At 36.2% G+C, this 14497-nt stretch overlaps 1 protein-coding gene across 1 annotated transcript in view; it reads left to right on the top strand.

Moving 5' to 3' along the window:
• The window catches only part of LOC129757163 (uncharacterized), a 51575-nt gene extending 48412 nt beyond the window's left edge, over window positions 1-3163 (top strand). Inside the window, exon 2 of the mRNA XM_055754288.1 lies at window positions 364-3163. Coding sequence (XP_055610263.1) covers window positions 364-1472 — 1109 coding nt within the window. The 3' untranslated portion in view covers window positions 1473-3163. The remainder of the gene's footprint in view (window positions 1-363) is intronic.
• The last annotated feature ends 11334 nt before the right edge of the window (window positions 3164-14497 follow it).

The following is a 14497-nucleotide window of genomic DNA, read 5'->3' as shown; positions in this document are numbered from 1 at the left end:
ATTTTGAATAATGAGCCTTCAGAACACTATTTATGTTGATGCTCTCGATCCGATGAAATTTCATAAAGTGAACCTTCAGAACACTCTTGTAGGTGTTAGTCCTACCGATTCATAGCTGTATCGCTGTGAAAAACTGAAGTCTTTCACGGATTTAAACTTCAGGTTGAAACTATTTGACCAATACTTTTACTTTGCCGTTGTTTGATTAATCGTTTCTGATCTAAGTAAAAACACTTTTGCCCTGTTATCATCTTATTATTCAAATTTAAAATAAAATCAATTTGCTTATTCGAACAACCCTGTAACCTACAAACAAAACACACCAAACTAACCGATCTCTTTCTCTGCTTTCTCCCCCCGCAGTGTACGCCAGCAGTGCCGACCTGGACGTGGTCGACGATGGCGACGGCAGTTCCCTCTACAATGGCGACGAAAACCACAAAATCTGGAACGGCTCCACCGATCAGCTGGACGGGATCGGCGTGGGAGACAGCGGCCATTACGACATCTACTCGGGCAGTGGATCAACGCTGGGTCGACCGGTTCGGGCCCGACAAATCGCAGCCCCCATTCCGGTTCCGCCGCCCCCGAAGGAAGAACTCAAAAAGATGAAAAAAGAAGCCAAGAAACAGTCCAAACATCAGCAGCAGCAGCACCATCTACAGGTAGGGAGTCAAAGTCTATCCGGTACCCTTATCAGACCCCGACCAATGCACATGAATCCGTTAGGTCGATCCGGACCTCCCGGGGGCCCAGGTGGTCCAATGCCAGGCCCCGGAGGACATCCAGCAATGATGATGTACCCTTTGGGACCTCCCCCGCCACCACCACTTGGGGGTCGTCAGTTTCACACCATCGGCCATCGAAGCAGCAACGGGATGGTCCCTCCACCCGGGATGATGCACCCGGGAATGCACCACCCTGGAATGCATCACCCTGGCATGCATCACCCCTCGATGCAGATGATGGTCCCTCCACAGTATGCCACCCTTCAGAATCCTCGCAGCAGCAAGAAGAAGAAAGATAAGCACAAATCGAACGTCGGAATCCCGATTGGGGTCCCGGTTGTTCCACCGATCTTCGCCTATCCTCCACCTCAACCGGGATCGGTCCTGGAGCAACGCCCACTTTCCATGAGCAATCGCAAGCTGGCTCAGTCGGCCGCAGCCGGACTGGATGAATCGGGAAATTCCGGAGCCGAATCGCCCGGTGGAACCGGAATCTACCGACGTAAGGGACACCTCAACGAGCGGGCCTTCAGCTATTCGATTCGGCAGGAGCATCGGAGCCGAAGTCATGGGTCCCTCGCTAGTCTGCAATTTAATCCGCCGGACATGAAGAAGGAGCGGGAAATTGCCCAGATGGTCGCCGGGCTGGAGTTGAACGACGATCGGGACGCGACGCTGCAGCGAAGGCGATCCGAAGTGGTGATGGCCGGTTCGTCGGGGACCTTCGGGAAACCGAGAAGATGAAATTGAGCGTTGATGAGGTTTTGTGTTTTAATTTTGGATTTTTGTTTTGCGATGTGGACCATGAATATGCTGCGAGAGAGAGAGAGAGAGAGAGAGAGAGAGAGAGAGAGAGAGAGAGAGAGAGAGAGAGAGAGAGAGAGAGAGAGAGAAATGAAGCTGGATGATAATGTTGTACAGAGAAGTGAGCGAGATGATGAAAGTGGTGTCCATATGTTTGTTAGATGTTAGGGTTTTAATTTGAGATGCACTGCGTTTTGTTATTGAACGCATTAAAATTTGGATGAGTTTAAAATTTTTTTTGAATAGAACATAATTTTCTGGGATAGATGAGACTTGATACTTTAAACTTCTTCAAATTATCCTTAACAACCTGTTAAAAAGCCAGAAGAACAGCTTGAAAATCGATCACAAAATAACGTCATTTTTGTAGGATGAATGTTTATGTTTTAAATTATAGAAATATACGTATTTTTTAGTAGTTCTCAACCCTTTCAGTAAAACAGGCTTGTTCAGTGCAGTTTAAACAGGCAAGAAATTTTCACATCGAACACACATAATAACATTAATTAAAAAAAAATAAATAAGCATTCAGGAAGACAAAGTGACGCCTTGACCAAAAAAAATTTCAAAAACTGAATATTTTTCAGAAAAACTGAGAATTTACCATTAACAGTTATATAAAATAATAATAACCTTTTTCACATTTAAAAAAATTATAATTCAAAACAATTTTTTTTTATTTCAATGTTGTTTTGGTTCTATTTATTACTAGCCCGAAAAAAAAAAAATCTTTAGTCCGTGTCGATATTTCCGAAAAACTCAATGGTAAACACGAAAAATACAAGGTTAAAAAAGGTTTAAAAATTTTTCACACATTTTCTGAAAGCGAATGTCGTCAAATTCAAATTAAAATGCTTAAATTGAACTTCAAAACATAGAATAAGTTTTATTTGGAAATAAAAAAAAAAAGTTTAAAATCAAAAATTAAAAATCTTAAACTCTTTATTCGATTCGATTTAGAAATATAAAATTCATTTTATGAAAAGAAGATTTCAATGATCAATTTAAATTTGAATTTCAGATTTTTAATTTGAAATCGGTTTTTTTCCAAAAATTAAATAAGAAATTCAAAATAAAAAAACGCGAATTTATTTACAAACTCACTCAAAATGGCAAGTCGGATTCCCAATTTAAAAACTTAAACTAAACTGTAAACTAGGAATCTGGAAATAATTATTTCGTTTCTGAAACTTCCCATAAGAATTTCTGATATTTTTATCTAAAGAACCAAAAGTTGAGTTTCCAATTTTATATTTAAAAATTTTGAAAAATTATAAATCACAGTTCTGAATCTCAAATTCCTAATTAATAAATTTTAATTTTAATTTATATTCGCTATTCCAAAAATAAAATGTGAAATTCATGTCCAAAAATTAATTTAGTAAATTTATATTCAAATTAATTCAAAAACGAAATTCAAAGAACCATTCGAAAATTCAAAAGGCGATTTTAAATAACGAAAATTTAAATAAAAAGTCGAAATCCCAATTTTAAAAACCATAATTAAACTCCAAACTAAGAATCTGATTTTGAAACTAAAACTTCCAATTCTGAAATTTCAATCGTGAATTTCAAATTTCAAGAATAAAATGTAATATTTTGGAATTGAAAATCAGTCTACATCTTATTCGCAATCTTAAACTCTTTATTTTCAAATTTAAATCTCAAATTTAATAGTAACAATACTTTCTTTTAAATTTTTAATTGTTTTAAAAAAAGAAGACTTCGGATTGAAAATTGAAAATTGAAAATTGAAAATTGAAAATTGAAAATCGAAAATTGAAAATTGAAAATTGAAAATTGAAAATTGAAAATTGAAAATTGAAAATTGAAAATTGAAAATTGAAAATTGAAAATTGAAAATTGAAAATTGAAAATTGAAAATTGAAAATTGAAAATTGAAAATTGAAAATTGAAAATTGAAAATTGAAAATTGAAAATTGAAAATTGAAAATTGAAAATTGAAAATTGAAAATTGAAAATTGAAAATTGAAAATTGAAAATTGAAAATTGAAAATTGAAAATTGAAAATTGAAAATTGAAAATTGAAAATTGAAAATTGAAAATTGAAAATTGAAAATTGAAAATTGAAAATTGAAAATTGAAAATTGAAAATTGAAAATTGAAAATTGAAAATTGAAAATTGAAAATTGAAAATTGAAAATTGAAAATTGAAAATTGAAAATTGAAAATTGAAAATTGAAAATTGAAAATTGAAAATTGAAAATTGAAAATTGAAAATTGAAAATTGAAAATTGAAAATTGAAAATTGAAAATTGAAAATTGAAAATTGAAAATTGAAAATTGAAAATTGAAAATTGAAAATTGAAAATTGAAAATTGAAAATTGAAAATTGAAAATTGAAAATTGAAAATTGAAAATTGAAAATTGAAAATTGAAAATTGAAAATTGAAAATTGAAAATTGAAAATTGAAAATTGAAAATTGAAAATTGAAAATTGAAAATTGAAAATTGAAAATTGAAAATTGAAAATTGAAAATTGAAAATTGAAAATTGAAAATTGAAAATTGAAAATTGAAAATTGAAAATTGAAAATTGAAAATTGAAAATTGAAAATTGAAAATTGAAAATTGAAAATTGAAAATTGAAAATTGAAAATTGAAAATTGAAAATTGAAAATTGAAAATTGAAAATTGAAAATTGAAAATTGAAAATTGAAAATTGAAAATTGAAAATTGAAAATTGAAAATTGAAAATTGAAAATTGAAAATTGAAAATTGAAAATTGAAAATTGAAAATTGAAAATTGAAAATTGAAAATTGAAAATTGAAAATTGAAAATTGAAAATTGAAAATTGAAAATTGAAAATTGAAAATTGAAAATTGAAAATTGAAAATTGAAAATTGAAAATTGAAAATTGAAAATTGAAAATTGAAAATTGAAAATTGAAAATTGAAAATTGAAAATTGAAAATTGAAAATTGAAAATTGAAAATTGAAAATTGAAAATTGAAAATTGAAAATTGAAAATTGAAAATTGAAAATTGAAAATTGAAAATTGAAAATTGAAAATTGAAAATTGAAAATTGAAAATTGAAAATTGAAAATTGAAAATTGAAAATTGAAAATTGAAAATTGAAAATTGAAAATTGAAAATTGAAAATTGAAAATTGAAAATTGAAAATTGAAAATTGAAAATTGAAAATTGAAAATTGAAAATTGAAAATTGAAAATTGAAAATTGAAAATTGAAAATTGAAAATTGAAAATTGAAAATTGAAAATTGAAAATTGAGAAATGAGAAATGAGAAATGAGAAATGAGACATGAGACATGAGAAATGAGAAATGAGAAATGAGAAATGAGAAATGAGAAATGAGAAATGAGAAATGAGAAATGAGAAATGAGAAATGAGAAATGAGAAATGAGAAATGAGAAATGAGAAATGAGAAATGAGAAATGAGAAATGAGAAATGAGAAATGAGAAATGAGAAATGAGAAATGAGAAATGAGAAATGAGAAATGAGAAATGAGAAATGAGAAATGAGAAATGAGAAATGAGAAATGAGAAATGAGAAATGAGAAATGAGAAATGAGAAATGAGAAATGAGAAATGAGAAATGAGAAATGAGAAATGAGAAATGAGAAATGAGAAATGAGAAATGAGAAATGAGAAATGAGAAATGAGAAATGAGAAATGAGAAATGAAAAATGAGAAATGAGAAATGAGAAATGAGAAATGGAAATGAGAAATGAGAAGTGAGAAATGAGAAATGAGAAATGAGAAATGAGAAATGAGAAATGAGAAATAAGAAATGAGAAATGAGAAATGAGAAATGAGAAATGAGAAATGAGAAATGAGAAATGAGAAATGAGAAATTAGAAATTAGAAATAAGAAATGAGAAAGAGAAATGAGAAATGAGAAATGAGAAATGAGAAATGAGAAATGAGAAATGAGAAATGAAAAATGAAAAATGAAAAATGAGAAATGAGAAATGAGAGTTGAAAATTGAGAATAGAGAGTTGAGAGTTGAGAGTCGAGAAGTGAGATATTTAAAATTATAAATAGACAGTTGAGTTGAGAGTTGATTCTTGAAAACTAAGAACCGAAATAGAAGTACCAACTGAAAATTGAGGAATGGAAATTGAGAATTGGTATTGAGCAACGTGATTTGCTCATTGTTTTTAAAGAATTGCAAACAATTTCAGTATGAGTATGGAAGATCATTTTCCAAATCTCTTTGAAAAGTATCTAGTGTGTCGATTAGACCAAATGGAAGTCGAAGAATTTTCAATTTGTGTGTGGTCACTTAAAATTAATCATCATTTTATCTTAATTTGATGAGGATCAATTGCATTGAATGGTTTTTTTTCTAAACCTTTTAGTCAGATATGTGTTTTTTGTTCGAAGGTGGTTTGCAGTCTTGTTTTTAGCAAAAACGACGTATTGATTTACGTTTCCATCGTTTCGATCCTTATTGGATCTATTTTAGTCCCTGAAGAAGATCCAATAAGGATCGAAACGTTGGAAACGTCGTTTTTGCTAAAAACAAGACTGCATTTTTTCAGGTAAGTTTTTCTTCCACAAAAAAAGTTCAAAGATGATAGAAATCTTAGTTTTCTGTATTAAGTCTCATCAGAGTTTCCAATAAAATTTTAATCATTCAAATAGAAATATGTTAGGCAGTCGATCATCGAACAAAGTGTGCTATATTTTAGATATGATTTAGATACAGATATAATATTTTGTAAAGAAAAAAATCCAACTTCAAAATCAAATTATGAATTATTCGCCTGAAATTGTATAGCTAGGAAAAAAAATCCCAACTTCGAAAATTTTTCTTTAAATTCCAATGATTTTATTTGGTAACCTTATCTTCTAGGACATTTCCCTATTTGTTTACATTCCTATCATTAAATAACTTTTACAACGAAAAGAAGGCAAGCTTAAAATTGCTCACTGTAACCATCCGTCCCACTTAGTTAACTAGAACTAGAAAAACAAACTTAAAGCATGTTTGAAATCAGCGCTAATGCAATTAACAAAAAAAAAAGTGTAAATAAAACTAACAAAGAAAAGCGCTGAAGCGAAAAGAACGCTTGCATCGATCAAAATAAAAAAAAAAAAATAAAAAAATAAAAACACACTCTAAGTACACATTAAGTGAAGTCATCGGAAGTTGAAATAACGGAGAGAAAAAAAGGGAATGGGAGGGATTGTTATTTATAACATCATGTGCCTTATTAAGTAATTAGATAGCTTAAATACTAGCAACAATGTTGTTTACGCAATGAAATAAGGTGTTGTGGATAGAGAAAAAAACAGAACGCTTCGCGTTTTACTTTGGGCATCATTGGTTGTTGTAGAGAGAGAGAAAGTGAGAATTATCGTTTTAGTGCCTTCCTTCGGAGCTCGATGAAGAAGAAATTGTAACCAGAAGTTGTCCTCCATTGAACACGACAGTCAACATGGTGGCCCACTGGCGGTAGTTTAGGTCTTATGAAATTTTGTAAAAAATAATCGTACAGAAATCGTTGAAATTATAAACGCATATTTACACCCTGTACAAACGAAATGAAAAAGCAATCGAATTAGTCAAAGATTAATTTGCTGGAAAATATTGTTTTTAATTTAATGTTAAACAAGCAACAACTACTCGAGACGAACTTATACCCAAAGTCAACTCGCTACCGAAATTCACCAATCCATCTTTTCCGTCCGACCGAGTTTTAACGATCGATAAATCAAAGCAACCCGAGCACGCGGTTTAATTACTAGCCGAAATGAACAAAACACCCAACAGGCAACAACAAAAGAAAGCCGAAGGCATGATAGGAATTCCGCATTCGGCGGTGCCGAATCTGGAGCGCCATCTTTTGATGGGTGAAACTTTTCTCCAAATATGACAGAACCGAAGGCATCGGAACGGAAGACAAAAGTAACAAAACGAACATGAGCAGTCCAATAAAATTAAAATCAGATATAAAACATGGGTACCAACAAGCAAGTGGCGGCAGCAGGCAACAGTTTTATTTTAAACCGATCACAAAGCAAAAGAAAATTAAGAAAAAAGAAGTGGGAAAAAATAGTTGAGCTAAGAAAATATTACTGCGGCAGCTGTAGCACACCAGCCATCTGCCGGTGGCAGTTTGTACTAATTATTTTAAAATAAACTTGTAATTTTTATTATCGCCAAAAGACGTTGGTTTTCTTATTCTTGCTAATGGATGACATAGAACGGAAAGAAAAAAATCCTTACCTTTCCACATATAGTCTTCTCTTAGATGTCGTAGTTCACAATGACAAATATTCTGGAAAAAAAATTAACAGTAAGTGAACATATGAAAAGTAAGTATGAAAATCTGATTGATAACAAATTTATGCACTGACAAAATTTCGTAATAAAGTCATTGATTATACGGTCATCACCAACACCAAATCAGACATAGGCAAGAAGTGGCTGAAACATATTAGTTAGGACATTCTCGATATGATGGCGTGTTTAATGTGTCGCCTTTTTTTTTTAAAGTGCGGTATATTTGCAATTATGCTTTAATTGTGCAGATTTTTGAATCGCTTGCAAGGAATGATTCTTCTGTTTTAAATTTTGTCAGCTATGTGCAAATTGATCAGGGTTTGTGTTTTGCAAATAGAATGAAAATCAATTAATCAATATTGAATGTTGGTTAATCGCCGCGATGTATTGCTGTTGAATTTAATCGACGTTTTTCGGCGAGTTTTACAAATTAAAACTGTTTTTTACCAGTTGTCCAGACGTTTCGAGCTACTTCGGCGTTCGCTCCTCTTCAGTGGACACTAAAATATATTTTAAATTACAATTTAATGCTACAATTACAATTTTTGATTTCAACTTACAAATTACTGGCTTTCGTCCATACTAATTTGTTCTGGCTCAGTTTGTTTTGGTTTTCGTTTACATTTGTGTGTCAGTGTCTGTATTAATTTGGAAATGACGGGGTCGTATGCTGTTTTAAAATTACATGAATCTCGTTGTCTGTTTACAACATTGTTGTCCCCTCTTAGTTTTATGTAAAAAGTTTCTGTAGTTATTCTTGCGTTGTATCCTGCTACTCTTTCTAAAATTTTGGTGTTTTCAAAATCAAAAACATGACCAGTTTCTAAGCTGTGTTGTGCTAAACCAGTGCTCATTTGTTTCGTTGATACATTTGTTTTATGTTGTTTGATTCGTTTTTCTAAAAACTGGCTAGTTTCACCAACGTATGATTTCTCACACTTTCCACATTTTATTTCGTAGACCACATTAATGTTTTTATTTTTTGGAATTTTATCTTTTGTTTTTGTGAAAATTACGTTTTTTATTTTGTCTAATGGCTGGAAAGCAACATTAATATCAAATTGTCTTAGATATCTGGCTAGTTTTTCTCCTAAGCCGGCACAGTAGGGGATGGTTGCAAAATTATTCATAATCTTATTCGTAACACTAAGGCTATTATAAATTTGATGTGTTCTTTCTTTTATAATATTAGAAACTAAATTCCTTGGATAGTTATTAAGTTTTAGAATTTTGTTAACTGTACTCAATGTTTTTTCCCTGTAAACAGTATGTGTGAGTCTTATTGCTCTGTCTACTAGTGCTACAACTGTGTTCTTTTTGTGTGAAAAAGGGCTCAATGAATTAAAATCAAGATAGCGTCCTTCTTCATCCTTCGGGAACCATTCTGTCGTGATAACATCTTCCTCTCGGCGCAAAATTGTGTCTAGGAACTTAATTCTACCATCAGTCTCGAGCTCGATGGTGAATTGAAGCCTTTGATGAAAACTGTTGAACGTGTTCAAAATTTCCATTTAATCATCCATTAATCAATATTCAATTATAATACCATAATAATATACAAAAATTGCATTTGCGCACCTATTCTTGGAAAGCGATGCGCAACAGGCTCCATGACCTCAAACACCGGAGGAACATCAGATCGTTGAGTCATTTGTTTGAGGAATACGATCTGATCGTTCGGGAGCTTGAGCGCATGGGTGCGAACATCCCGGCGGATGAAAAGGTCCACGCGCTGATCTTTGCGGTTCCCAACGATTACAACCATGTTAAAGGGGCTTTGACCGTTCTACCCATTGCGGACCTTTGCGCAAAACCGATACTGGAGCTGAAAAGAATGGTCCTGGACGCAGAGCTAGCATTCCAAAGTCGAGGGGACTTTCCAACAAGGAATTCAGCACCAAACTCCGCGATGAAGAGAAGATCATTTGCTTTGGGTGTGGCGAACCGGGGCACTACAAAAATCGTTGCCCAGCCCAACGTAAAGGCCGACGTGGAAAAATCATGGTGGCTGTCGAAGCTCGACGTTCAACTGCTGGGGTTACCAGCGGACGAAAAGAGCGCAGGGTCAGATTTGTCGTCGATTCCGCGCCACCCAGCACATGGTCCAGGATGAAGGACTTCTCCAGGACGTCAGAGACCTTGCCGAGCCCGTCATCATAGAAACGGCTAAATCTGGCGAGAGTCTACGTGCGAAGAAAACTGGCAAAGTTGTGTTGAAGAGCGTAGTTGGAAAATCAATAAAACCCATAATACTCTACAACGTTCTTTTTGTTGCAATATTTATGCACTCCTTGTAGAATAGAGTTAGATACGACGTGTAGACTTTCAGTACGCATCTTCAGTTGTATTCTGTATCGAGAGAAGTAAGATCGTTAATTAAAGAGAAGCATTATAAACCTAAATTCTGGTGTTTTATTATAGTAACTTTAACATGGTGTCAGAAGTAGCCGTGTACTTCTAGTGTTTTTCGGCCTCATCAAGTGAAATCGCGGACAGTTTTGGACTTTTTCGAACTCGCCAGTTAAAAGTCGCGCGGGTACGTATCGTGTAACGTCGGCGGCCATTTTGGATCGAGTGGAAGAAATTTGTCTCTTTTGTGTTGGTTTAGGAGCGCCTCATCGAAATGGATCCTAGCCAATTCCAAGCATTTTTGGAACATCAATCGAAAATGTTCGGGCAGATGCTGAAATCTATTTCAGTCACCGTTCAGCAGCAGAATCAACATCAGCAGCAACAACAACCAACTACGTCCATCGTCCCAGTGCCCCAGCCATCGCCCCGTTTCGCTGCCGAGTGGGACTTCGAATTTGTTACATCGGCACCTCACCACCCACAAGCTAACGGCAAAGCGGAATCGGCTGTCAAAATCGCGAAGCACCTTATGAAAAAGGCGGAAGAAATTGGAACAGATTTCTGGTACGCCCTGTTGCACTGGCGCAACATACCCAACAAAATTGGTACCAGTCCAGCTGCCAGATTGATGTCCCGATCAACACGCTGCGGTGTGCCAACCGCGGCAGCAAAGTTACTCCCGAAACCAGCCGAAGATGTTCCAGCTAAAATTGAATCCAATCGTAAGCGAACAAAGGCGTATTATGACCGAAAAACGAGAAACTTACCAAAACTACAGATCGGTTCCCCAGTCTTCGTACAGCTGAATCCGGAAACATCGAAAAACTGGTCCTTGGGAACAGTGTCTAACTGTTTCAACGATCGTTCTTATCTGGTGGATGTTAATGGCACGGATTATCGTCGTTCACTCGTCCATCTGAAACCACGTAAGGATCCCAATACGCAGCCAAACAACAACTCGCCATCATACCACGAAATTCCTAAGGTCCCTAGGAATAATCCTCCAGTTCCGGATCCAACGACGACGATGGTGGAAGCGACAGAAGAAGCTGTTTCTGGTTGCTCAGCCGCGGAAGAATCTGTCGAAAATCCACAAACCACAATTTCACCACAACAACCAAAATTGACTCGAGTGCAACGAAAAACAACAACACCGGCGTCGCCGTCGGAGTCAAAAGCGCAGGGGGTTCGGCCGATTACACCGAAAGCTAACAGCCGACCAAGACGAGAAGTTCGTGTTCCACAAAGATTTAAAGATTTTGATTTGAGTTTTGAGCGATAATTTTTTTTAAAGAACAGAGAGGATGTTGCAATATTTATGCACTCCTTGTAGAATAGAGTTAGATACGACGTGTAGACTTTCAGTACGCATCTTCAGTTGTATTCTGTATCGAGAGAAGTAAAGATCGTTAATTAAAGAGAAGCATTATAAACCTAAATTGTAGTGTTTTATTATAGTAACTTTAACACTTTTTATACCCGAACTGGAAGAGAGTTTACTCTCAGTTCGAAAATGCACCGAGAACGGGAAAAGATTTTTCTGGGCAACCAAGTTCGGTTCGAGTATTCTGGGGAGGTGTTTGCTGAAGGAAAAATCGTTGACAGCTTGTATTGTCTTGATTTTCTGTGGTCTGGTCAGTCTCATCGGAAAGCGCTGCTTGGAAGCCATACGACGACACAAAAATGGCATAAGAGGCTAGGTCATCTTGGTCTCGCGTCAGTACAGCAATTGGTTCGCGACAAAATGGCAGAGGGTATCTGTCATTTACCAGCCAAAATTGAAAACCAAGCTGTCTGCGAAAGCTGCAAGGCAGGAAAACAGACAGCCAACAAGTTCAACAATGCAAAGCTCCCTCGGTCGGTTAGACCACTCGAGCTTGTGCACTCCGACGTTTGTGGGTACATGGAGGTGCCGACGTTTGACGGATTCCGCTATTTCGTCACCTTCATCGACGACTATACCCACTTTATGGTCGTGTATCTACTCAAGCACAAGAGCGAGGTCTTCGAGCGGTTTAAACAGTACGAGGCGATGGCTACAGCACACTTTGGTCAGAAGTTGTGCAACCTGCGACAACGGGCGTGAATACATCAGCAACGACTTTCAACGACATTGTTCTGAGAAACGAGTTCAGATGGTATTCACGGTCCCATACAACCCGCAACAAAACGGCGTCAGCGAACGAGCCAACCGAACTCTGATGGAAAAGGCAAGGGCGATGCTCCATGGCAGCAAGCAACCGAAGGCTATGTGGGGTGAAGTGGTCTTGTGCGCTGCGTACCTGATGAACCGGTCATCAACACGGGGTCTTGTGGTTAACAAGACTCCCTATGAAATATGGTTTGGTCGAAAACCCAGGCTGAATAATCTTCGGATTTTCGGGTGCCCAGCGTACGCAAAGATTCCGAAGGAAAAGCGGCAAAAGCTCGATGCTCGATCCAAATGACTCGTTTTCGTGGGCTATGCAAACAATCGGGTCGAGTCAATCCATTGAAATCCATCGAAACGTAGTCTTCGATGAAACCAGCATAATGGAGTCTGAACAAAACCGCGTAAATCCACTCCCCTCATCCATCGAGAAGCCCGAGATTTCATTAGAGCCAGAATCAACATTTGAGCGGTTAGCCAATGTACCAGAACAACAAAACACTGTCGAGCGGTTTGCCGGAGTGTCATCACCCGAAACCACATCCGAGCGGTTAGCCGATGTGCCTACTGATCCCATTCAAACTGTGAGTAACAGTGTGATTGAGGATAAACCCGGCGAAAACGACTATGAGAGCAGTGCAGAATTCCCAGACGATGAGGACGACGATGATGTACAAAATTTCGTCGATCCGGAACCGACGCTGAGAAGAAGTCAGCGAACTCGAGGAGTTACTCAACGGTACGTGGCCAACGTAGCCGCTGTTATTGATGAGGAGCTACCTCAAAACATCTACGAATTGAAGCGCCGAGACGACTGGGAGACCTGGAAGACCGCCATTCACGAGGAGATGGCTGCCTTAGAAGAAAGCAAGACTTGGGAAGCGGTTAGCTTACCCCCAGCTCATAGAAAACCCATTCTATCGAAGTGGGTGTTCACCATAAAGGATGACGGTCGCTATAAGGAACAATTGGTTGCAAAAAGGTGTTCTCAGAGGCCAGGACAAGATGGAGAGTGTTCGCACAATCTTGGCGTTGGCAACAAACTGCACATGGTCGTTCATCAGATGGACATCAAACTGCATTTCTTAACGGAAATTTAGAAGAGGTTATCTTCATGCAGTTTTCAAATGACGAAATCGGCAAATCGAAGGTGGTTCGGCTGCAGAAAAGCCTGTACGGCTTGAAACAAGAGGGTCGTGCCTGGAATCAGCGATTCGACGACGAGATACAAAAACTTGGTTTCGTTCCGTTGAAGAGTGACTGCTGCGTTTACCGATCCTGCAAACGAGGACTCATTCTCATCCTGTATGTGGATGACATCCTGATTGCCGGCAAAGATTTATCAGAAGTTGTCTTCTTCTTCTTCTTCTTCTTACATCAACATGGCCAAAACATGTAGGCATCCTGGAAAATGGAAGACTTGCGTCTTTCATTTTTCTTTTCAGCGTATTACCTGTTACATATTGCTATGCATTGCAGATATTACTACGGCCAGGCCAACCATGTGATGAAAACCGCGAAAGATACAGGATACAGGGGCGGAATGAAGCGTGGAGATCCCTACCAAACGCTTCATATAATATTTTGAATATGGAAAGACCTAAATATGAATTTAAGTCATTTGGGAAGCATATATGGAATATTGATACATTAAATGCTGTTAAGGAATTAGGAAATTAAGAAACTTACCAACGTTATACTCACCGCAATAAGAATTAGAATAAAGAATATTACATTTGGGTTTCTGTAAATCAGCTATTTTGCCTTCGTATCTTTCCGTCTACTCTGTGGATAATATGATGGGTTAATGACATTAGCTCAAGTCCATAATTGCAAAAAAAAAAATTGTAGTAAATACTGCAAAGCCTAAACTGATATTTCGAGAAAAATATTTCAAAATAGATTTGATATTTTTTCACTGATTTTCGAAAACGACAAACAAGATGAAACTTACACTTCTTAGATTCATTAGCAGACTTTTACTATTCTCCACTAGATGTTATTAAAAACCGAAGAGAAAACTTTTACTCATCAGATGTCAGTACGGTTAGTTGGAAGATGTAATGTTGGGTAACCCTAAAGATTGGAGTTTCGAGCTTTTATGAAGCTTTTGAAGTGCTATCTACATTCAATTTTTTGGACGCTTTTGCAATATGCCAAAAAAAATGCTGCGTCGTCATAAAACCAA

This window comes from Uranotaenia lowii, chromosome 3 (genome assembly GCF_029784155.1).
Source record: "Uranotaenia lowii strain MFRU-FL chromosome 3, ASM2978415v1, whole genome shotgun sequence".
Classification (NCBI taxonomy): Eukaryota; Metazoa; Arthropoda; class Insecta; order Diptera; family Culicidae; genus Uranotaenia; species Uranotaenia lowii.
This window is presented reverse-complemented; position numbering and strand designations above follow the sequence as displayed.